Source organism: Bos indicus x Bos taurus, chromosome 16 (genome assembly GCF_003369695.1).
Source record: "Bos indicus x Bos taurus breed Angus x Brahman F1 hybrid chromosome 16, Bos_hybrid_MaternalHap_v2.0, whole genome shotgun sequence".
Lineage (NCBI taxonomy): Eukaryota > Metazoa > Chordata > Mammalia > Artiodactyla > Bovidae > Bos > Bos indicus x Bos taurus.
In genome coordinates, this window is record NC_040091.1 from 46,298,700 (window position 1) to 46,321,456 (window position 22,757).

The 22,757-nt window shown below is 58.2% G+C and overlaps 1 protein-coding gene across 4 annotated transcripts in view; it reads right to left on the bottom strand.

The window, feature by feature from the left end:
* Positions 1–22,757, bottom strand: part of ESPN (espin) — a 34,185-nt gene that overhangs the window by 9,218 nt on the left and 2,210 nt on the right. For 2 of the 4 annotated variants that reach the window (XM_027565046.1, XM_027565045.1), the window contains exons 2-9: positions 20,805–20,998; positions 8,847–9,033; positions 8,541–8,723; positions 8,262–8,393; positions 5,059–5,260; positions 3,885–4,156; positions 819–980; positions 536–728 (exon numbers count right to left, since the gene is read on the bottom strand). In XM_027565046.1, the coding sequence (XP_027420847.1) occupies positions 536–728; positions 819–980; positions 3,885–4,156; positions 5,059–5,260; positions 8,262–8,393; positions 8,541–8,723; positions 8,847–9,033; positions 20,805–20,998 (1,525 nt within the window). Of the gene's footprint in view, positions 1–535; positions 981–3,884; positions 4,157–5,058; positions 5,261–8,261; positions 8,394–8,540; positions 8,724–8,846; positions 9,034–20,804; positions 20,999–22,757 lie in introns of all 4 variants that reach the window. The other 2 variants (XM_027565047.1, XM_027565044.1) reach the window with 2 other exon arrangements.

Sequence of the window (22,757 nt, forward strand, 5' to 3'; positions counted from 1 at the left end):
TAACTCTTTAAAAAGTATGATGCTCGGGGGTGTCACCAGGAGGGGGAGGGCAGGGTATGATGGACAGCTGGCCTTGTCCCCCATAGCTAGGCCTGGGATGTATAATGGCTAGCTTGGGAGAACAAGAGAAAGTGGCCAGGAATGGAAGAAACACTCCGGAGAAATATGGGGCAGGAAGAAGTCTGTCCAGCAACCCTGCCTCCGTGAAGCTAATTCTACTTCTCTGAGCTTCCCTCTAGCACCAGCCTGCCACTGGAGCTGGGAGGCCTTCCCTACTGGGCCAGAGGCAGCAGGAGGGACCAAAGAGGGCAGGGGACTTGCCCCGGATCACACAGCAGTCCTGCTCTGACAAGACCTAAAGCAATTCCAAGCCTTCCCTTAGGGTCAAGTCCTCATTGGGGTAGGGGCTGCAGAAAGATCAAGTAGGTAAAGAGGAAGCACCAGGACAGTGGCAGCTGGGGGAGGGGGTGGTCTAGGTTTCCCTCCCCGTTCAGGACCAGCGCCGCCCTCCACCCCTCAACCAGCCCCTACTCACTGCCAGTGGAGGAAGAGGAGCGACGCTGCCCGCAGCCGGGGCCCGAGCCCTCGAAGGGCAGAGGCGGAGCAGGCGGCGGCGAGCTCAGGGCCTCGGGCAGGGGAGGCGGCGGGGGCGGTGGGGGCAGCTCCCTGGACGCCTTGGGGTCGGCGCCACAGCCGTTGTGCACGTGGTTTCCCGGGAGCAGCACCGCCTGCGGGGGAGCCGAGGGGCCAGCGAGTGAGATGCGGGCGGCCCAGCCGGGTCCCGGGCGGCCGGCGGGCGCGGGCTGGCGGGCACGCACCTCCTCACTGTGCGCCATGCCCGGGCGTGCGACCAGCGGCTCCCCGGGATGGCGGCCCAGCTGGCGGTAGTAGTCCCCCGTGCTGGGCTGCTTGCTGAAGGCGCGGGGCTTGCGGCCGGAGTCCTGCCTCCGCAGCCCGTTGCGACCGTCGCGGGAGCTGGGCTGCGGGAAGACAGCGGGCGGAGTGAGCCCTGGGCACTCGTCCCTTACGCCTCCCGGCGCTTCACCTTCTGGGGGCTCACGGTCCCCGACCCTTCTGTTCTCAGAGCGAGGATTGGGGCGAAGGTACGGGGAGGGGGGGCCTCGGTGAAAGGGCAGGCCTGGTTGGCCGGACTGGGAGGGGTTCTGGGCGCGGGCCAAGGGGCGCAGGAGCCCCTACCGAGGCTAGAAGGGGCGGGCCCGGGGGCGGTGACCCAGCCCGAACGACAGCGGGGGCCGAAGCAGGGGTAGCTCCCGGCCTCCGCAGCACAGCGGCCCCCAGACGGCCCCGCGCGCCTCTCTTGCGGGGATCCCACGCCGAGGAAGCCCACTCGAGAGCCCGCGTCCTGTGTGCTCCTGTTTGCCCAGGGCCCTCGGCGGGCCGGCCCGCGGCCGCGTCTGCTCCTACCTGCGACCGCGCCGGTGGCCCCCCGCTGTGCACCTGGCGGCGGGGGCAGCGTGGACCCGACACCTGCGCTACCTGATCTCTGCTCTCAGGTTACAACCCAGCCCGCCCGACCGCGCCCTCGAGCGCCGAACAGCTCTGTCGGCCTGACATCACCCAGAGCCTACCAATCCCTGGCCGAACCCCCCAAACAGCCGGTAATATCACGGGGAAGGGGGGTGGCCAACTGCTGGGCCAAACCTGGCCGCCGCGCCTACCCCGCGGGCCAGATGTGGTCTCGCCCCCGCTGCGTCTCTCTCCCTGCGCTCCGCGCTGAGCACCCCAGCCTCCATCCGCCAGAGACAACTCGGACCTCACTGTGGGCACTTCCATGTTTGGCCCCCCGGAGTTCCGGGTCACGCCCCCGCTCTTCCCCTCCCGCATCTGGAACCCATCGCGGTCTGCGTAAGGGACACCGACACTCGCGCCCAAGACTCGGATTTCAGGGGCGGCAGGGCGGGTTCGGGTGACAGCGCGGGCGGCCCGCCCCATCGCAGCCGACCCCCACAAAGCCTAGCCCGGGAAGAAAGACAAGAGGCGGAGGGGCCAAAGGCCAAGTCACCTAGCAGGGGCTGTCCTCTGCCCCACCCTCAGTCCGAGCGTCCCTCTGGTGGCCCCGGACCCTCCAAGCCCCACCCGGCCGGGCTCACGTTGCAAGGAAACGCGACACCGCAGGATTCGTTTTCTGGGCCGGCCTGCCCCCTAGGCGCCCCCTGCAGCCCCGAGGCGCGGACGCCGCGACCCTGCTCCTGCCCTCGGTCGGGAAAAAGCCGTGGCGGGGGGCGCGGAGCACACAAAGAGCCCTTTGTGGAGCGGTCCCAGAGCCTGCCTCTGAGCACGCACACACCCGGGAGGGGCACGGAACCGCGCAGTCCTGATGCTCTGGCTCAGGGGAGCGGAGGGGAGGGAGCGCAGGCCGGGCCACCAGTCCTGCGACTGGAGGCTGAGAGCAGAGCCCACCAGCTCGGCCGAGAAAGTCCACTGGCCCAAGGCACCCTGCAGGCCTCTCCTGGGCCCCCTCCACCTTCCGGAAATGAAAAGGGAAGCCACTGAAGGCCTGGTCTGAGGTGGCAAGAAGGGGGTAGACGGGTGGCCTTGCAGGGACTGTATCCTTCCCTTCCCCCACCCGGTGGTTGTGTGACCTGGGTCACCTGTGGGAACTGGTCACTGAGCTTGGCTCTGGAGAGCTTGCCTTGGTCTTGAGAGAGAACTACAAGGTCAAGGCTCCCACAGGACCTTAGAGGGGCTCTATTCTTTACCCCTGGAGAAGGCAATGGCACCCCACTCCAGTACTCTTGCCTGGAAAATCCCATGGACAGAGGAGCCTGTTGGGCTGCAGTCCATGGGGTCGTTAAGAGTCGGACATGACTAAAGCGACTTCACTTTCACTTTTCACTTTCATGCATTGGAGGAGGAAATGGCAACCCACTCCAGTGTTCTTGCCTGGAGAATCCCAGGGATGGTGGAGCCTGGTAGGCTGCTGTCTATGGGGTCGAAGAGTCAGACACGAATGAAGCGACTTAGCAGCAGCAGCATTCTTTACCCCAGACTCAGTCACCTGGGGTCTCAGGGGCCCTCCCTTCTCAGACCAGCCTGGTTTTCTCCTCTTGGCCAGAACTCCAGGGCTCCCTCTGGGCCTCCGTGCCACCCAGGACTCTCAGAGCTGTGCACGCCAGCCCTCTGTATCGTCCCTGCTCCAAAGCCTCGGCCACGATCCTCCAGGCCCTGCATCATGGGTCCCTCACACTCAGAGTGCCCCCTGAACTCAGGACCTTCTCACTAGCTTGCTTCTCCCCAGGGAGAGACCCCATCTTAGGACCGGCTTGTCTATTCACCTGGGAGCTGAAGCCCCAAACTGGGGACCCAGCCTCCTTATTACCCCCTGCCTCCAGCCCCCACTGCTGAGAGTGCTGAGCCCTACTAGTGCTCCCTCTGGTGCTCCCTTCCACCCTCCTCTGACCCTCACTTTCACTACTGCCTGCATCTCCCACCTGGAAGACACTCCCTTGGGAGCCATTCTCCCCCTGTGCCCAGAGCTGGGTACATGTAAGTCTGTGGGGAGGCAGTTTACACGTATTCTCTGCCATCTCCAAGACACCCTGCTCCTCTGGGCAAGATGGGGTGAGGATCCAGCTCCTGAGAGGCATGGCTATCAGGGTATATGTTCCTTCATGCCTCTCCTGCTCCCCATCTCCCCAAAGGGTGGTAGCTATGTCTTCCTTGTCTCCCTGTCTCCAGCATCCAGCCCCGGGTCACCATGGAACTGAGCAGAAGTTTTGACTCCTGAACAGGCCATTGGACCGGGGACCCCCATCCCTCGCCCTGTACCCACGAGCCGGGCTAGCCGTTGGCCTTCACCATCCCCCATCAGCCCACTCCCGGATCTGGAGGGAGGCAGGCTGTGTGTGGGGGAATTTCACTACCTCCTTCTTGAAGGCCTCGGTCTCCACATGTCGGAGTTTGTTCTTCGTCTGCAGGTAGATGTCAGCTGCTTGTAGCCCTTCAGGGGGCTTGGGAGCTGGGAAGCCTGGTGGGGGTGGGGGCAGCTGGGTGCCTGGGGGTGGGGGTGGTGGAGGGAAGCCGGGTGGTGGCGGTGGTGCTTTGGTTTTCTCCATCTTGCCATGGGGCAGGTCCGGCTCTGGGCTCAGCATGTCCATGTAGCTCTGTATGTCTGCTGCTCTTGGGCTGGGAACCCCTGAGAGGGAGGGAAAGATGGGTTGGGGAGTTTTCAGAAAGGCTGACCCCCGGCTGGAGACCCCTCTTCTGCCTGGAAATGACCTGCCACTGGGGGAGGCTGGCTTCAGTGGAGCTTGGCATGCATGGCTCCACTGTGGGTCCACCATCACCCTGGCCCTGCCCACCCATAGCCCTGCACTGTGCTCAGGTTGGAGGGGAGCTGGCAGAGGGTCTGGGCTCCAGGATGGGCTTACAGGGCAGAGCTACCTGGAGGGCAGAGGGGTGGCTCCTCAGGGCAGATCTGTCAGGGCAGGTGGCAGGAGTCTGGATGGCCACACCCCAGCTTTGCAGGGTGCCTGTCAGCTCTGCAGGCTACCACCTGGTGGCCTGAATCCGGCATCACACCTAAGCTAGGGCTTGGTCAGCATGTGTGGACACACATGGCTGGCTTCTGCCTGAGTGTGCATTCATGTGTGTTCATGAATGTGTGTGCATGCTTCTTTGTACTTATGAATATGTTTGCATTAGACCTGGGGTCTATGAGTGTGTGCAGGTATTATAGGTGTGTGCACATGTCTGTGTATTCATATTTATAGATTGTGTGTACACCTGTGTAAGTGTGCACTCGAGTGTGGGTAGGCGTGTGTAATGTCTGGGGAACTTGGGTGAACAAGGATGAATTATAAGTGGGGTGCATGTAGCTTCTGTGGGTGGGAGGGTACCTGTGGATGTACAGGCATGTTTGTGATGGACACACACAAGCATGAGTGTCCCCTGTCCTCACCAGAAGCAGCGTCCCCTCCTGGTGACCTGGGCAGTTTCCAGCGTCAGCCACAGGCACAGTAGGTCCAGGGATGGCCCTGAGGGCCCACTGGGCTGGCTCTCATCTGCTCCCCTCCCACCTCCTCCAGGCCCACTCACCACGCACAGAGCGCTGGCCCTTGACACTGGAGTGGCCAGAGGAGCAGGAGTCGTAGTTGGAGAGGGTACTGGTGGGCGAGCTGAGGTCAAAGTTCGGCCGCTGGACTGACATGGTGGTATTGGGCGAGGACATGCCCGAGTCAGGCTGCTTGGTCTCCAGGTCAGTGGATGGATCCCGGGACAGCACGCGGTGCTCCACACTCTGAGTGGGAGAGGAGGCCGTAAGAGCAATCCCGCCCCAAAGACCAGCACGCTCTGGGCCAGGGTCCTGCCGTGTGACTTCGGTCAAGCCACTTGCCTTTCTTGGCTCCCTTCCCCGTCATGAGAAGGTCGCTTCTCAGGTTCTTCCCAGGCTGAGATTCAAACCCAGCCCCCCAACAGCAGGACCATGGGTTCCTGAGAAAATCCCAGCCCTGGTTGGTCTCAGCTCAGGGGTTGGGGACTGCCAGAAGAGAGGGTGCTGGGCTGGACCCCAAGCGAGGGCACCCATGGCACCAGCCTTCCCCTTTCTCATCAGTGGCAGAGGGCCCAGGCTCCAGTGCAGCAAGGGGGCATAGGCACTGAGTGGGTAAGAACATCTGAGCAGCTGGGGATAGGGGATAGGTGCACAGCACCCACAACTTGCAGGAAAGACTGATCCTCCAGGATGGGCCAGCAACCCCCATCTCTCCCTGCTGGCCTGGAGCAAACTCTATCACCAGCCCAGCCCCAGTCTCCTCATGGAGACTTTGGGGAAAGGGTGGGGCCTGGGGTGGCCCAGCTGAGGTGGGGGAGGTCAGCCTGAGCTCAGCCATCCCCCACCACTGCCTCTGCCCCTGCCCATGGCCTGACCCTCCCGCCTGGGAGCAGGCTAGGGTGGGGGCTCTGCTTACGTTGCCCATGCTGGCCCTGCTGCCGGCAAGACTGCTGCTTGTTCGCTGCTGCCTCCTGCACAGGCCTGCTCCTCCCTGCCCTGAGCCCCCTCCCTGCCTGAGAAGTGTCACAGGCCCCCCGGGAATGGTAGGCAGGCCTGGCACCAGGTAACAGCTCAGCGGCCACGCTCATTGGCCCCGTAATTAGGGGCTCTGCAGGAGTGTTTGCCTTTTCTGGGCCAGCATCCTCCATGGCTTGGATCTGTCACACTGCAGCTGGTCCCGCCTAGTGAGGGGACCAGCGCCTCCCCACCCCACCCAGTTCAGCGAGGCCAGGCCCTGTTGCCTAAGCCATGAGCCATGGGGAACCATAGGAGCTGGGCTGGGGCAGCAGCCTAAAGCTGCCAAGCCTTCCTTGGCTGGCAGCAGTGCTCACCAGGGATGCCCAGCCCTGACCTGCAGATAACAGTGGTTAGGGGCAAAGGTTTTGCAGCCTGGGGGTGATGGTTTCAAATTTCATCTCCCCCACTTACTAGCTCCATGCATGACCTTTCTGTCCCTTGTCCTTTCTGTCTGCACCTAAAACTCTTCATCTGTAAGTGGGAATAACAGTACTTCCTGCCTCATTATATTGCAACAAATATTTTAAAAGTTAGTGAAGTGCCAGTGCATGGTAGCCAGTAAATACCATATGTGTCAGCTGACAATATTAATATACAGTGCATATTAACTGCGATGACCCTGTAAAGCACTAGGCAGGGTACCTACTGCAGTCAGAATTCAAGGAGTGGTTCTTGTTTGCTCATTGCCTGCAGCCACAGCTTCCATTAGGAGGCACTATTCCCCCAACCCCCAAACAATTTCAGATGTTCTCAGTGGAAAGGAGCCCACCCCAGTGCAGAAATGCCCTTCACAATGTCCACTTCTGCTTGTATACCCCAGTGACAGGCTGCTCACTACCTGAAGCATACTACTTTCTCTGGGTGGCCCTTTCTTGGTGTGGGGTGAGTTCTTCCTCAGGACCAGAGCAGTCTCTGACCCCTGGGCCTTGCTGTGCTCTGAGGTCCCCAGAACCAGGGTGTCCCCATGTGCTCAAAGACAGGGCATGCAATGCTCTGGGCAAGAGGCCATCGACCCTCTTTCCCCCAGCCTCATTTCACAACTCCTCTCATGGCCAAGCTGCCCCTTCTGAAGATGCCTGAGAAATCAGCCCTCTTTCCTCCCCTCCTGCACCAGATGAGGCAGAGCCCTGGACTGGGAGCCACCCACACCTGAGCTCAAAGCCCAGTGGGTTACTTCATGGCTTTTTAACCATAATAAAATAATTTAGAAAGAGTAACACAGCTTTGCAATTATGAAGTAGCCATGTAGTGAGAAAACATGGGAGTAGTGATGAAGAGCGGGATCTCCAGGTTAGGCCACTGGGTCTCCCCAAAACTCAATTTACCCATCTGTGAAATGGGGACATTAGCACTTCCTACCTCAGAGGATGGTACGTATGTGTGTACACACTCAGTTGTGTCCAACTCTTTGCAATCCCATGGACTGCAAAGAGTCCACTGCAACCCCCGGTGGACTGTAGCCCACCAGGCTCCTCTGTTCATGAGATTTCCCAGGCAAGGATACTGGAGTGGGTTGCCATTTCCTTCTCCAAGGGATCTTCGCCACTCAGGGATCAAACCCATGCCTCCTGCAATTGGCAGGTGGATTCTTTACCTCTGAGCCACCAGGGAAGTCCCTGGGGGGTGGGGTGGTGAGAGTTAAATGGATGTATGTGCATGCTACGTCGCTTCAGTCATGTCTGATTCTGCGACCCCATGGGCTGTAGCCCCCCAGGCTCCTCTGTCCGTAGGATTCTCCAGGAAAGAATATTGGAGTGGGTTGCCATGCCCTTCTCCAGGGGATCTTCCTGACCCCGGGATCGAACCCGCAACTATTACTTCTGCATTGGCAGACGGGTTCTTTACGACTAGCATCACCCGGAAAGCCTGAGAGTTAAATGAGCTAATTAATACCTGGGGGCAGGTGAATGCACTTTACTGTTCCCACTGTGTGTAAGCGTCGTTTATCCGAGCCTTGGGTCTCATCAGGATGAGGCTGGTCCTCTTTCCCTCGATATTTTTGCCTGCATCCCCTCACTCCCCAGTGGTCAGTGGTCCTGGGCTGAGAGGTCATGTGGGGTAGTGGTCCAGGGCACTTATTCCTGTGACCTCGGGCAAGGGGCTTCACTTTCCTGAACCTCAGCTTCTTCTGTGGCAAAAGGGGTAACAACACGTACCCCTTAGGGAAGGTGGGGGCAGGGTAGGAGGGGTGCAATGACACGGTGAGTGGGGAGCAGCGCCCTGGGCGTACCAGGTTCTCCACGGTGCGCAGGTAACGGGTGCAGTGGCTGTGGCCGTTGTAGTCCGCGAGGTCGGCGGCCGTGTACCCGTCGCGGTCGCGGACGTCCAGCTCCGCGCCGTTCACTACCAGGATCTGGCAGCACTGCAGGGGCGCGCAGTGAGGACCCCTGGCCGGTAGCCGGGACCTCGGCACGGGGGCAGAGCTGTGCTGCGAGCGTGGCGCCAGCAGAGGGCGCCCGCCCCTCCCGCTCTCGCCTGGCCTCCGGGCCCGCCCGCGCCCCGCCCTCACCTCCAGCTCCCCGTTCTCGGCGGCGTCATGCAGCGGGGTCCCGCCCCACAGGTCTGCCACGATCTCGCCGCCGTGCAACAGGAGCCAGCTGAGCACTTTGGCATGGCCGCGGCTGGCCGCGAAATGCATGGCCGTGGCGCCGTCCTTGTCCTTCTCCGACAGACTCACGTCGGTGCAGCTCACCTGGGAGAGAGGGGGCGGGGCGGAGAGGGGCGGGGACTGGGCTCCAGCCCCCCTCCTATCCCCGCCCCCGTCCCGTACAGGCCCCGCCCCCAGGGCCCCACCCCGACGTGTCCCCGAGCTCACCAGCCACACGATGACCGAGATGTGGCCCATCTGCGCTGCGGCGTGCAGCGGGGTCATGCCATCGTGGGCGCTCAGGTGTGGGTCCGCGTCGCACTCCTGAACCAGATACTGCGTCACCTCTAGGTGGCCCTCCTGGCACGCCAGGTACAGGGGCGTGGCACCGTTCTTGGTTTGGGCATTCACTCCCCTGCGGAAGACGCAGCACCCACCGTGGGCTCTTAGCGCCCACCCCCCTCCAAAGCCTCCTTCGCCCCTTGACCGCTTCCAGGGAGCCCTGGGGGGTAACTGGAGAAGACCTAGTCGCTGGGCCCGGCCCCCCAGCTCCCTCTGGACACAGTCCTGTGCCAGCCTTCCTGGGTGGGGGCCCTCTGGCTTGCTCCCCACCTACCCCTCGCAGCCTCCTTTCTACAGTGCACGTCTAGTGACTGAGCTAGTCTCTGCCCTCAGTAAACATCTCACCTTTTTACCGAGGTCTACAAGGATGCTGTGATCTGGCCTCCCCCTACCTTTTCAGCCACATGGATCCATTGTCACTGAGTCCTCGCTGTCTGACCTCTGTGTCTTTGATTACGTCCCCCCTCTGACTGGGGATGCTCTTCCCATCTCTCTTGAAGACTAAGTACAGGGACTTCCCTGGTAGTCCAGTGACTAAGACTACACACTCCCAAGGCAGGGGGCCCGGGGTTCCATCCTTGGTCAGGGAACTAGTTCCCTTATACTGCAGCTAAGACCTGGTGCAGCCAAATAAATAAATAAATAAATAAATATTTTTAAAAAGACTCAGTACAGATCCCTCCTTCACGAGGCTTGTTCCACTACAAGAACAGGCTTTTCCAGCCTCTGTGCCCCATACTGCCCTGGGTTCACTCCATGGGCCACCTGTCATGCCCAGTGGATCAAAACTTGTTTTGGCCTCTGCCATCCCCGACTGAGCGACTTCACTTTCACTTTTCACTTTCATGCATTGGAGAAGGAAATGGCAACCCATTCCAGTGTTATTGCCTGGAGAATCCCAGGGACGGTGGAGCCAGATGGGCTACCGTCTATGGGGTTGCACAGAGTCAGACACGACTGAAGCGACTTAGCAGCAGCAGCAGCAGCAGCAACAGCCCCCAGAAGACTGAACTCCCAGAGGGCAGAGTGGTAATGTCACCAGATAAAACACACAAAAAATCTGAACTTTGGATGTGCTTAGTTGCTCAGTTGTGTGCAATGCTTTGCTACGCCATGAACTGTATCTTGCCGGGCTCCTCTGTCCATGGAATTTTCCAGGCCATAATACTGGAGTGGGTCACTATTTCCTTCTCCAGGGGATCTTTCTGACCCAGGGATTGAACCTGTGTCTCCTGCATCGGCAGGTGGATTCTTTACCACTGAGCCACCAGAGACAACAAATAATTTTCTAGTACAAGTATATGCCCACTGGGCATGTGGACATACATATTCTAAACTGTTAATTGTTATTTATCCAAAATTAAAATTGTCCTGTGATTGTTGACAGTCTGGCTACCCTGCAGGTGAATGCCATCCACTGAGCATGTCCCATGTGCCATGACGCTAGCAGGCAGATTCTCAGTGAACACCCTCCTTAAGTCTTACTGTCATTCCCATTTTGCAGAGGGGCACCTGAAGCCCAGGGGATGTGACTTGCCAAAGGTCACACAGCTGGTAAGTGGTGAGCACACATCTGTGTGATGGAGGGCCAGGTGCACAGCAAGAACCAAGGGAGTGGAGGAGGGGCCGTTTCCTGTCTTCATCCCTCAGGCTTCCTTGGGGCCTAGCTTGCAGCTGTCACTGCCCCTCATCCCTGCTCCCAACTCCCACAGAAGGGTCTTAACTGGAGAGCCACTCTCAAGAAGTGGAGTGCTGCTGGGGAATAGGGACACTGGGCTGGCTGCTGGCTGAGCCTCAGTTTTTCTGACTTCACAATGGGTGTGGACACCAGGGTACAGTTACCAGATATGAGCACAAGGTGGAGCCACAGTCTAGGCCCAGACCCAGGAGCTCCCAGTGGGTCCAGGACAGAGGGTAGGGGAGAGTAGGAGCTAAGTCCCTCTGGGCTGGATCAGGACTCTGGGCCCCAGGAACTGCAATTTTCATCGGACATCATACCTTCCCACCCATATGCCTCCCCCATCTATTTGTTCACGACAATCACACACTCCACCCCCACCATCTACGCCCTGCCTCCCTCATCCAACTGCCAGCCATGTGTCCATTAGTGAGGGCACCAGGCCACCCAGTCCTCCTCAACCCGGGCCCCTACTCCATCATCCACACTCTTGTCACCCACCCATGACTTGGCCCCTCCTTCTCACATACCCCTTGGACCCTCAGCTGACTTCTCCTGTCCCTAAGACCCCATCTCCATCCACTTTCCTGACCTCTGCCCGCTGCCCAGGCTGCCCGCAGCCCCCACTGGGCACCCAGCCCCAGATCTCTCCATCTTCCTAATGTGGGAACCTCCTCCTCAGACACAGAACTGCCACTGGCCAGGGCTGACACTCAGCCTGGGACCCTGCCTGGCTGCCCTCCATTACCCAACCCGTGTCACGGTGGAGTGAGGTCATGAATCCCATCCATACACCGTACCTGGAGAAGATGCTGGCTCTCGGCCACCAGCCTCCATACCCTGGTGCCAGCGTCCCCCACCCCTCCCCCTTGCCATTCACATGCTGGTGCTTCAGGAGGAGCCTGTTTAATATTTCATGACTAACACTGCATGGCCTGAATTATTCACTGTGTAACCAAGGCACGAATTGTGGTGCTGGAGAAGACTCTTGAGAGTCCCGTGGACTGCAAGGAGATCAAATCAGTCAATCCTAAAAGAAATCAACCCTGTATATTCATTAGAAGGACTGATGCTGAAGCTGAAGTTCCAATCCTTTGGCCACCTGATGTGCAGACTTGACTCACTAGAAAAGACCCTGATGCTGGGAAAGATTGAAGGCAGGAGAAGAAGGGGATGACAGAGGATGAGATGGCTGGATGGCATCACTGACTTGATGGACATGAGTCTGGAAAAACTCCGGGAGATAGTGAAGGATAGAAGAGCCTGGTGACCCTACAGTCCATGGGGTCGCAAAGAGTCAGAAATGACTTAGTAGGGACTGAACAACAACCAGCACCAAGGCACAGCAAGTGCTGGGGTCCTGGGGACTGGGGACTGGAGGGGCCACTGCCCAGGGCCCACTGGGCTCTCGAGGGAGGGCTGAGACAACGCACACAGCTCAGGGCACTAGATCTGCCTGGAGCCTTGTTCTCCCAGTCGTTCCTTTTCAGCAGGTAACTCATGACCCACGGGTGTCCAGCCAGCCTGAGATCTCAGAAGGTCTCAGAAGCTGGCACAGAGCAGGACTTGAGCAGGAAGGGACAGTCCAGCCCATAGCCTCCCACCCGGCCACTGGTTGACACCCATCTGGAGGCTCTGCTACAAAGTAAATGCTCAGTAACCCATTCTAGAGTCACAGCCCCCAGCCTGGGAGACCCCAGAACATGGGGCTGGGGTGGGAAAGGGGGTCCCAGCCTTATTCCCCTCTTCTACATCAGCTTGGAGGCAAGAAGAATGGGCACCCTCACTCTCACTGAAGAAAACTACAAAAATATGGATGAAAGACTTCCTTGGTGGTCCTGGGGCTGAGACTCCAAGCTCCCAATGCAGGGGGCTCAGGTTTGATCCCTGGTCACCCTGGTCAGGAAACTAGAGCCGGCATGCCACCACTAAGACCCAGAGCATCCAAATAAATATATAAATAAATACTTTTTAAAATATGGATGAGCACAAGGAATGAAATAATGAGTTTAGATGGAGAGAGAAGTGAATTTATATAGTAGTATACATATAAGCTTATGTGTATGTATATGGTAGTATACATATACATAACTAGTTTATGTTATGTAGTATAAGTTATGTATAAGGATTAACACATAACAGGGATAGCAAGTACCATCCACTGAACAATTGCTCTGTGCTAAGCGTGGAAGGGAGCACAGTACACGTGTCCCCCATCTAGTCCGCCTAATGCCCTTGTAGGGGAAGTGTTGGCATTGCTTCCCTTTTACAGAGGAGACTAAGAGAGAGGCTCACTCAAGAGGCAGAGAGGGCCGCAGTGCAAGAAGGGCCTGGCCTGCGGGCTGCTCTCAAGCAGCGTCTTGCATGCGCTCTCCGTTCACAAAGCCGTCCCTGAAGTAAGGATAATAATCGACACTGAGACATTCTTGGAAAGCCCTCAGCAAGGCCTAGCACCTTCCATGTGTTTTAGGATCCCTCTTCCCTTTGCCTCCGGTGGGGGGGCACTGTGGGCCTGGGGTATCCAGGCTCCACCAAGCATGGGTCAGGCCAGGCAGTATTTTGACCGTGGGGAGTCACTGGAGCATAGGGGTGGGGCCTCGGGGGACCCCACGTGGCTCCAGCCCATCGAGTTCTGGCCATAATGGCGCCATGGGTGACCGATCCAGTCCAAGCCCCTGCCCTTTGCCCTGGCTTCCACCCTGACTTTGCAGTTTGCAGGGCCGGACGTGTTCTTTACCTTCCCGGGCCTCAGTTTCCACATAGGACAAATCGGTATCACAGTTGTGGTCTCTTCATGCCTCTTGTGAGAGACAAAGGGGAAAACCTTGGAAAATAGCAAGTTTTCTCCCAGGGAGGCAGGTCTTGGCTTCCTGGTACCGCTGCCCCAGTCTGACCTAACAACTCCCTCAGGCCCCCCGAGGCTTCAACACCATCACCTCCACACTACCAGCCTCATCTGCTGTCCCCTCCTGCTCCTGAACACCTGCTCCTCTTGGTACCAACAAGCTCAGGCCAGGTCTTCTCAGCCTCCTTGGCTGGGTAGGCCCTGGATGGCCACCTGACCTCCAAATGTTGGGGTGCTCCAAAACCTCCTTTCTAAACACACTCTGCTCCTGGTGAGGTCATCTATTTCCTGGGGTCAAAGGCCACCTGTACCTAGTGCCACTCATCTCTCCAGCTTGGACCTGGAGTACATGCGGCACCCACCTCAGTCCATTCAACCATCCGGGCACTGAGCAGTTTCTTGAAATTCACATGCTTTTTTCTTCTTTTTAATTAAAAAAAAAATTTTGGGCCATTCCGCATGTATTGTGGGATCTTAGTTCTCCAAGCAGGGATCAAACCCACCCCCTTGGCCATGAAAGCACAGAGTCCTGACCACTGGGAATTCACCCTTTACATGCTCTCCCATGGAGCAAATCTCTCCAGACTCCCTCACCCCACCCTTTTGGTCCCCATTTCGGTAAAGGACACCAGGCCACCCTCCCTTTAGTCCAAGCTCTAGGAGTCTTTGGAAACCCTTGACTTCTTTTATAAGTCTGAGTTTCCCTAGCAACCATCACATACATCAAGAGGTATACTTTTCTTCCTCTTGGGAACAAAGATGATATGGACAGACTGTAACTATTAAGTCATCCTGGATGACACAAGTGAATCATGGGATGCTTGGAAGGGTTTGCTGAAAATCTCCATCCAGGACTGGTGGCAGCTTCCTGCAACTGTTGCCACGAGGAACAAGGACCGAGCTGCCCATGGAGGCAGACCCCAGTCACAGAACAGTGTCTTCAGTATCCTCCCCACTGGCAATAATTTCTGCCCCCAGGGAGGTCTGGCAGGGGCTGATCTCCACCCGTTTTAGATCTGGGTGTGGGGTAAGGTCACTGGAACGGAAAGTCTTGGAGCCTTTGGCGGGGCTAGGTCTCTTATTCTCTGATCACACCTCTGCACTTATTTGAAATGATCCACAATCAGGACTGGCCTGGGGAAGAAACGCAGCCCTGATTTAAGGAAGATTCTAGAACAAACATCTTTACACCCAACCCATCAGCAAGCCTGGAATAAGCCTTCACTGGTCTGTAATTCTCCCAGACTTCCAGGCCCTCCTGGCTCACCATGAGGACAAGTGTGACCCCCCAGGGCCACTGCCCTGGCCAGTTCTACCTGCTATGCTCCCACGCCAGGTCTTGGCAGGGCCGGCCCTCTCCCACTCAGCTCTCACCTCCCCACAGAGGCCTTCCTGGGACTCCCCTGGAAGTCCAGTAGCTAAGACTCTGGATCCCGCATGCTACAACTAAGAGTTTGCCTGCTGCAACTAAAGATCTTGTGTGTTGTGACTTAAGACCCAACACAGCCAAATAAATAATTTAAAAAAGAAAGAGAGAAAAGCCTTCCTGGACTCCCTCATTTTAAAGAAATCTCTCAACCAGTGCCTTCAAACTACCATGGTCCACTTCACAGCACTTGTGACTCTTGAATTGTCTTGGCACATTTTTCATTCATCCCAGGGACACCCATTAGGAGGCTTCCACAGGCCAGGACGGGGCAAACAGTGAAGACAGCAGAGCTCTGCCCTCTTAAACCTGGGTCCACCAGGGCCACCAGGGCACCCAACGCACTGGTGCATGAGCAGGAGCATCTCTGTGTGTACACATGCTCTTGGTCTGGCCCCTTCTTTGACCCTGGGAGTGCCCCAAGGCGGCTCCATGAAGCCATGAGGACTCACTATATCCCCAGCATTAGCAGGGTAGGCACTTAGGCTACATTTGGGTGCTAGTTGTTGAGTGAGTAGACATGGGGGTGAGTGAGATGAGCAGCCGGGTCTGGAATTCTGTGATGCCTCCTCGTGTGTGGCCTCAGCTGGTCCATTTGCCCATGGGCCCCGGGAGGCCTGGAGGGAGTTTCGTCTGAGGTCACAGGCAGTGAGCTGCAGGCAGGGCCGGACAAGACCTGGTGGATTCCAGACTCCTCCCTCCTTCGGTGAGTATTAATGAAGTGTCAGGCCCTTGGGATGCAGGATGGAGAGGAAGAGATGCTCTCATTACAGGGGGAGCCAGATGATAAGAGGACACGCTAAGGTACACAGAGAGTAATGCCAAGTAGTGGGGAGAGTGAGGAAGACCGGTAGGGAGGGTGTATGTCTATGTCCTGGGGGCACGACAGTCTGAGGACGGCACAGGGAGCAAAGACTTGGAGGGGGAAGGGAGCAACCCTGGGCTCTCTGGGGAAGAGAATGGGAATGACCCATTGCTGTTGTTCAGTCACTAAGTCATGTCCGACTCTTTGTGTCCCCATGGACTGTAGCCCACCAGGCTCCTCTGTCCTTCACTATCTCCCGGAGTCTGCTCAAATTTGTGTCCATTGAGCAAAATGTGATCCACTGGAGAAGGAAATGGCAACCACTTCAGTATTCTTGAAGCGGGTTGACCTGAGCAAAGGCCAGAGGTCAGAGGGCACAGGCCTGCTGCAGAAGCAGTAAGGAAACCCGAGAAACAGAGCAGAGTTGGTGATTAGGGAGCAGCTGCAGGTGAGGTGTGGGGGGGTCCAGAGTGAGGAGGGCTTCTGGGCTGCTACAGGAAGTGGCTTTCTCTATCAGTGACGGAGAAGCCTGTGGCCTGACCAGGGATCTGATCTGTGGTCTCAAAGGTGGGTACAGGTAGACAGGAAGAGGGCAGAGAGGCCAATTTGGGCCTGGGTGCCATGACAGGCTTAGATCAGGTGTTGCCTATGGGCCATGATTCCATCAGGTCCCTCCTTTCTCAGAGCCTCCCCACCTGGGTCAGTGTCCCCAGTGTGCCAGTGTGGGCTCCCCCAGGCTCCGTTGCCCAGGGAATCTCAGCAAACACAAGGGCAGACCAGGGAGTGGTAATTGAGAGTGAACGCACCCCACTGCCTGTGGTAGAAACAGAAGCCTGTCAGGGAACAGCAGCCCCAGTCCCAGGCAAAGGCCCTCAGCCTTCTAAGGGGGAGCTGAGCCATAGGTCTGGGGCTCCCTAGTATGTGAGCAGCTGAGGCTTCTTGCTTGAGGCCAGGGCTGCCTGAACCTTCCAGCTGGACAGGGCTCCAGGAGCAGCCAGCTTCCACAAAACTCAGCACTATGGAAGGAAAACAGGCATCCCAGATGAACATGAAAGGCCCTGAGAGATTAGCTCCCGGGCCAGGAGTGGGAAACTCAAGCTCCAATACTCTGGCCACCTTATGTGAAGAGCCGACTCATTTCCCTGATGCTGGGAAAGATTGAAAGCAAAAGGAGAAGGGGGTGGCAGAGGATGAGATGGTTGGATGGCATCACCGACTCAGCGGACATGAGTTTGAGCAAGGAGATAGTGAAGGACAAGGAAGCCTGGCATGCTGCAGTTCATGGGGTTGCAAAGAGTCAGACATGACTGAGCGACTGAACAACAGGAGTGGGAGACAGACCGAGAGGAGGTGCAGCTTGGTCAAGGCCACACAGGGAGCCAACGGGACCCCGGCCGGTCAGCTAGCCCCTCGGAGACACCATTTCTGATTCTACAGCCCCATGAGGCAAGGACATTTGTTTGTTTGGTTCACTGATGTGCCCTGGGTACTTGGCCCAGAGCAGATGCTCAATAAATATGAGTTGGATGAGGGGACTCCCTTGGTGGTTCAGTAGCTAGGACTGAACGCAGTCCTAATGCAGGTGGGCTGGGTTCGAGCCCTGATAGGGGAACTAGATCCCACGTGCCACAACTAAGGGTTCACAAGCCACAACTAAAACATTGTGTGTACGGCAACTAAGACCCGGCGCGGCCAAATACATACATAAGTAAAAATAAATAAATATTTTTTAAAGGGAGTACTTAAGGACTTCGGGAAGGTCATGTACACACTGCTATATTTAAAATGGATAACCAGCAAAGACCTATTGTACAGCACATGGAACTCTGCTCAATGTTACGTGCCAGCCTGGATAGGAGCAGTGGGGTTTGGGGGAGAATGGATACATGTATATGCATGGCTGACTCCTTTCGCTGTTCACCTGAAGCTACCACAACATTGTTAATCTGCTATACTCCAGTACAAAATGTTTTTGGTGTTTAAAAAAATTAAAATTAAATAAAAAATATAAGCCACTAGTTACACAAGTCTGTCTGTAAAATGGGCTGATTATAGAGTTACTGCCCAGGGTGAGGCTCAGACGGCTGCTTGGTGTCAGACCCCTGCAGGCACTCAGCAGGAGGGAGCTGGTCAGAAATCTTTGGGCAGACTGGTTTTCTGGCTCTCCATGACTGGTAGACCACGGCAGGGCCCCAGGGGGGAAGACAAGGCCTGGAGCCCTACCTAACCCCCGCCACTCTCCCCAGCTTCGATTCTCAGGCCTAAGCATCCCAGCAGAGCCCAGGGCTCTCTTCTTGTTACTCAAGCCCCTGGCAAGCACACGGCTGAGGCAGAGGGAGCATGAGACAGTTCCTGGGCCCCAAGATGCTGCCGCCAGGATGGTCAAGAGCTCTGAGGGCTACCTGCTCCCCATCCCCTCTGTGGTCCCCCTCCACCAGACACTAGTGCCCTTGGCCAGGAGGGCTGACCCTCCTGACTCCATCTCCCTCAGACCCAGGGCCTGGGACAGCTCCGGCCCAGTTCCAGCCAGCCCCCATGCCAGCAGCTTAAGAACTCTTTCCCCAGGGGGTTCAGAGGGAAGGTCCCATGGGGCAGCAGCCGCTGAGGTCGCGGTGGCAATTCCTCTGCCTCTGGGAGGACTTGCCCAGTGGACCGGGATAGATTGGAGGAGGGGTGGTGGGTATGGGCCGTTCCTGCACTCTCCAGTCTTTCCCAGTGCCCCCAGGTGCAGCCCATCTTTGGCCAGGCCCTCCCCTGAGGCCTGCCAGCCCTCTTGCTCCTCTGCAGCTTGTCAGAGCAGCCATGGCTCATGGCTGCCCACAGCCTCCTGCACAGGATCAAGTTTCCCACTCAGTAGCAGCTCTTCCTCCCTCACCTGCCGCCAAGGAGAGCTGAACCCTAGTGAATAATTCACAGAGTTTCACAGCAGGCTTATGAGAGCAGAGCCCAGGTGGCCTCCCCCAGAGCCAGGCTCCCTGGGTCCCCTGACTGCACCCTGCAGCCTGCCGCAGCCTGGGCCTCTGCCCCTCCCCAGCCCCTCACTCCCACCCTGGGGTCCCCGGCCTTGGGGAGCAGGAGTCTCTACCTCTGAGGTAGGGAGTGGGCGCCAGGCCCCAAGTCCTCCAGCCAGCAGGCCCCACCTCAATTCCCAGCCCCCTCCCCCTACCTGAGCCCAGCCTGACAGTCACACAAAAGTACCTCCTTATCAGCCAAGCCACACATCTCTGTGGGAACAGAGCCCCAGGCCTCTGTCCACTTCCCTGAGATTCATGGGGGGCTGGTGGCTCATCGGTGCAGGCCATCTGGCCAGAGAGAGGGTGCCAGGGCCCAATCACAGCCAGCCCCACTGCATGGCCTGGAAGGGCTCAGGGTCCCCCAGGCCCTGAGTGCCAGGGTTCCCCCAGCACAGCCTGAGCCTTCCTAAGGCTGCAACCCCAGCCCGTGGAGGCTTGTCCTAAGCCCCAGACTTCTCCATGAGGATGGGCCTGGGGGCCAGCCTAGGGCTTCACCCCCACCCCCATCAGCACTTCCGGGGTGGGGGCCAGAGGTCCTCAGTTCACACCACTGGAGCTAAGTTGGCATTGCCATCAAACTGGCTTCCTGGGACCCATCGTGTGCGATGGGGGAGGCTGGCAGGTGTGAGAGGATGAGCACAGCCTGTCTCTCCCCTCTTGGGACCTCCGTGTTGGGTGAGGGGGTGGGGTGAGAACCACCGAGGTGGGGACACACACAGGCGCAGTGCCCCAGTCCTTACCTGGGAGTCTATCAGGGAGTCTGGGACCAGCCCCCACGGGTGCTGACGGTTGCAGGGTGGGAGCCGACACCCAAGGGTGCCTGGGGCACTCCTCCTTGAAATCCCACTGATTTTGATGTGGCCCAGACCCTGGCTTGTCTGGAGGCGGAGGGTTCACTCCAAAGTGGTACCCAGTGGCTTCTGGTGGGGACGGCTGTGAGACCTTTGCCCCGCAAGGTGCACTTGCTGGTCTCCCATTAACCAAACCAGGGGCCCTTGCTTAGCAAGAACAAGCCAGGCCCAGCCATTCTGGGCCGAGCCTGGGGGCTTTCAGCTGCTCCACCTGCACACCATGTGCCTCTGCCCGAGGGGCTGCCCATTGGAGCCATCCTGCCACCCGGCTGTGGGGCCAGCCTGGCCTCCTGCCTGCTCCCTGGCGGCCAGTGGCCACCCCACCCCCTCTCACTCAGGGGTGAGGACAGGCCGTCCCACCTTATAGCTCTCAACCTGAGGCTGGGTTCTTTGTCTCCACTTATTTCCCAGGTGTCCCCTTGAACTGACTAAGGTCACCAGTCAGAGTTCCCACCTCAGGTCCCAGGGTCACTGGTGTCCCACTCCCTCTGGGTCTGGGTGGTATCCTCCCTGGAACCCCTGTTTCCCTCCAGGTACATCTAAGACCTGGCTCCCTCCTCCCCAGGAACTCCATGACTCCCAGGATCTACACTGAACCCCATTCTTCTGCACCCCCACCCCACCCTGGGGTGCACCCAGCCTATGGCTCAGCTGCTTTCTCCGACCAGCCGCTTGCCCAGGGCCCCAGGGGGTTTGGGAGCCCTACCCCCCGGTTAGTGGGAATGAGCTGCTGGCCACAGGGGAGGACAAGCTGCTCTGTGACAGGCCAGGAGACAGGGCGAGGGTCTGGGCAAGGGGCTACCTCCCTTCACTCTGGATAGCAGCCGTGGCTCCTCCTTCTTGACTAGAGTCTAGGAGCTGCTAGGCGTCATCTCTATGCCCCATTTAGATCCATCTTGCAAATTAACCCAGGCCAGAGCTAGAGGGCTGCCTGCTGCAGGCTGGTAAGGATCCTGGGGAGGGGAAGTGGTCTGTGTGGCCATCTCCAGAGCTGCGGTGGGCTGGGGAAGATCTGCCTGCAGGGCTCGAGGCTTGTGGCTGTGGGCAGCCCACCAGGAGGGGAGAATTGTCAGCTTGTATAGGCACAGTCTCTGGCCAGGCCCCTGGCCATGGGATGGCCCAGAAGCAGTCATTCCCCTGGCATGCTGGAGAGGGAGACAACCTCAGGTATCCCCCAGAGCCCCCGCCAGCCCACCCAGAGCCCCCTGGAGAAGAGGGTCCTTACTCAGGGTGGGACCTGACGAGAAGCCTCAGGGAGGGGAAGTCTCCTTTGGCGGCGGCATAGTGAACAGGCAGGGCGCCTGTGTCTGTGGCCATGGTGGGGTTCCCACCGCCGTGACGCAGCAGCCAGTTCACCACCTCGGGGTGGCCAAAGCGGGCAGCCAGATGCAGGACTGTGGCACCAGAATTGTCTCTGTCCTGTGGGAGGAGACCTTGTTAGTCCTGAGCCTGGTCCTGCCTCGCTCAGACCACTTCCTGCACCCCACCAGCCATCAGGGCCACTCTGTCCTCCGGCGCCTGACTGGCACCCTCTGAATCTCAGTCCTCAGTGCAGCACCATGCCTTGCATGCTGGGCTCTCAGGACATGGCACCTGTCATTGTCCCAGCAGGAGTGCCTGTCTGTCACCCAGATGCTCAGGGAATACCCAAAGGAGTCACTGGGTCAGGAAGGGTGGCTACTGGGCCTGCTCTCAGGGTGAGGAGGTACTCCCTGCACCTAACCCTGCCCCCTCCTTCGCCCCCCTCCCCCTCCCCAAGTATCCCATAAAAAGAGGCCTCCAGGTTGATGTACCTCCAACACCCCAACCTCAGTGCAGAGAGCCGCCCACCCCAGCAGACTCCCTGCTCCCAGCCCCCAGGGAACAGGCTGTGTCCCTGTGGAGGAGGAAGCCTCTGGCTACTGGTGGGCAGGACCCAGGCAGTTAGCCAGTGGTGGTAGGTGTGGGCTAGAGGCAGCCCCGGGGAAGGGCTTGAGCAAGATCCCCTCTCAGGCACTCCAAAGGAGACAGGCCAATGCTTTGGGCCCTGGAGTGCTGATAGCATCTTCTGTGAACATCCAGGTGTGTGTGTCTGTCATGGGAGAGGGTATGTGACCTGCAGGCCAAGGTGGGGAGACACTGAGAACCCAGAAGTCTGGACTCAGAGGCTCGGAGTTTGGGACAGTGGGCATCGGATCTGGAACGGAACGAGCTCCCAGCACCAAGCACGTGGGATGCGGGAGAGGTAGGCAGGGAGCCTGGCAGGGTCATGGGGAGGGGGGTGGGGCAGTGGTGGAGGCAGGCACTGTGGGAACAGGTGTGGCTGAGGCTGCGGGAACTGGAGAGACCCTGAGCTTAAAGAAGGTGCATCTCAGTCACAGGAGAACTGCTGAGGCTCCTCTAAGTGAAGAAGTGTTGGTTGCTTCAGTCGTGTCCAGCTCTTTGCAACCCCATGGACTGTAGCCCGCCAGGTCCCTCTGTTAATGGGATTCTCCAGGCAAGAATACTGGAGTGGGTTGTTAGTCCCGTCTCCAGGGGATCTTCCTGAACCAGGGATCGAACCCAGGTCTCCTGTACTGCAGGCAGAATTTTTTACTATCTGAGCCACCAGGGAAGCCTCTAAGAAATGCGGGAAGTGAGGGGGCAAGGGAACAGGGCCCAGGGGCACGGTGGGGAGGTCACAGTCAGACTGGGGTGGAGGACAAACGGACTGGCTGATGGGCTAGAACACAGGCAGAGAGGAAGGGGAGGCAGAGAAACAGCCCACAGGAGGCAGAGGATGATGCTGAGAGGCCTCTGTGTGCGGAATGCCCGCGGAGGACCAGAAGACTGGTTTAGTCTGTCCTCCTGAGCCCAGCAGCTTCCCTCATGGCTCAAATAGTACTAAGACTCTGCCTGCAATGCAGGAGACCCGGGTTTGATCCCTGGGAGTGGAAGATCCCCTGAGAAGGAAATAGCAACCCACTCAAGTATTCTTGTCTGGAGAATCCCCTGGACAGAGGAGCCTGGAGGGCTACAGTGCATGCGACCATGGGATTGCAAAGAGTCATACACAACTGAATGACTAACATACTTCCTGAGCCCAGCTGACAAAACTGGCTAGAAGTGACCTGGACAGGCCCACAGTGAAAATATGCCCTGCACTCCAGCTCTTGAGAAAAACCCTCCTTCCCATTGGGCCTGGGGACAGTGGGCCTGA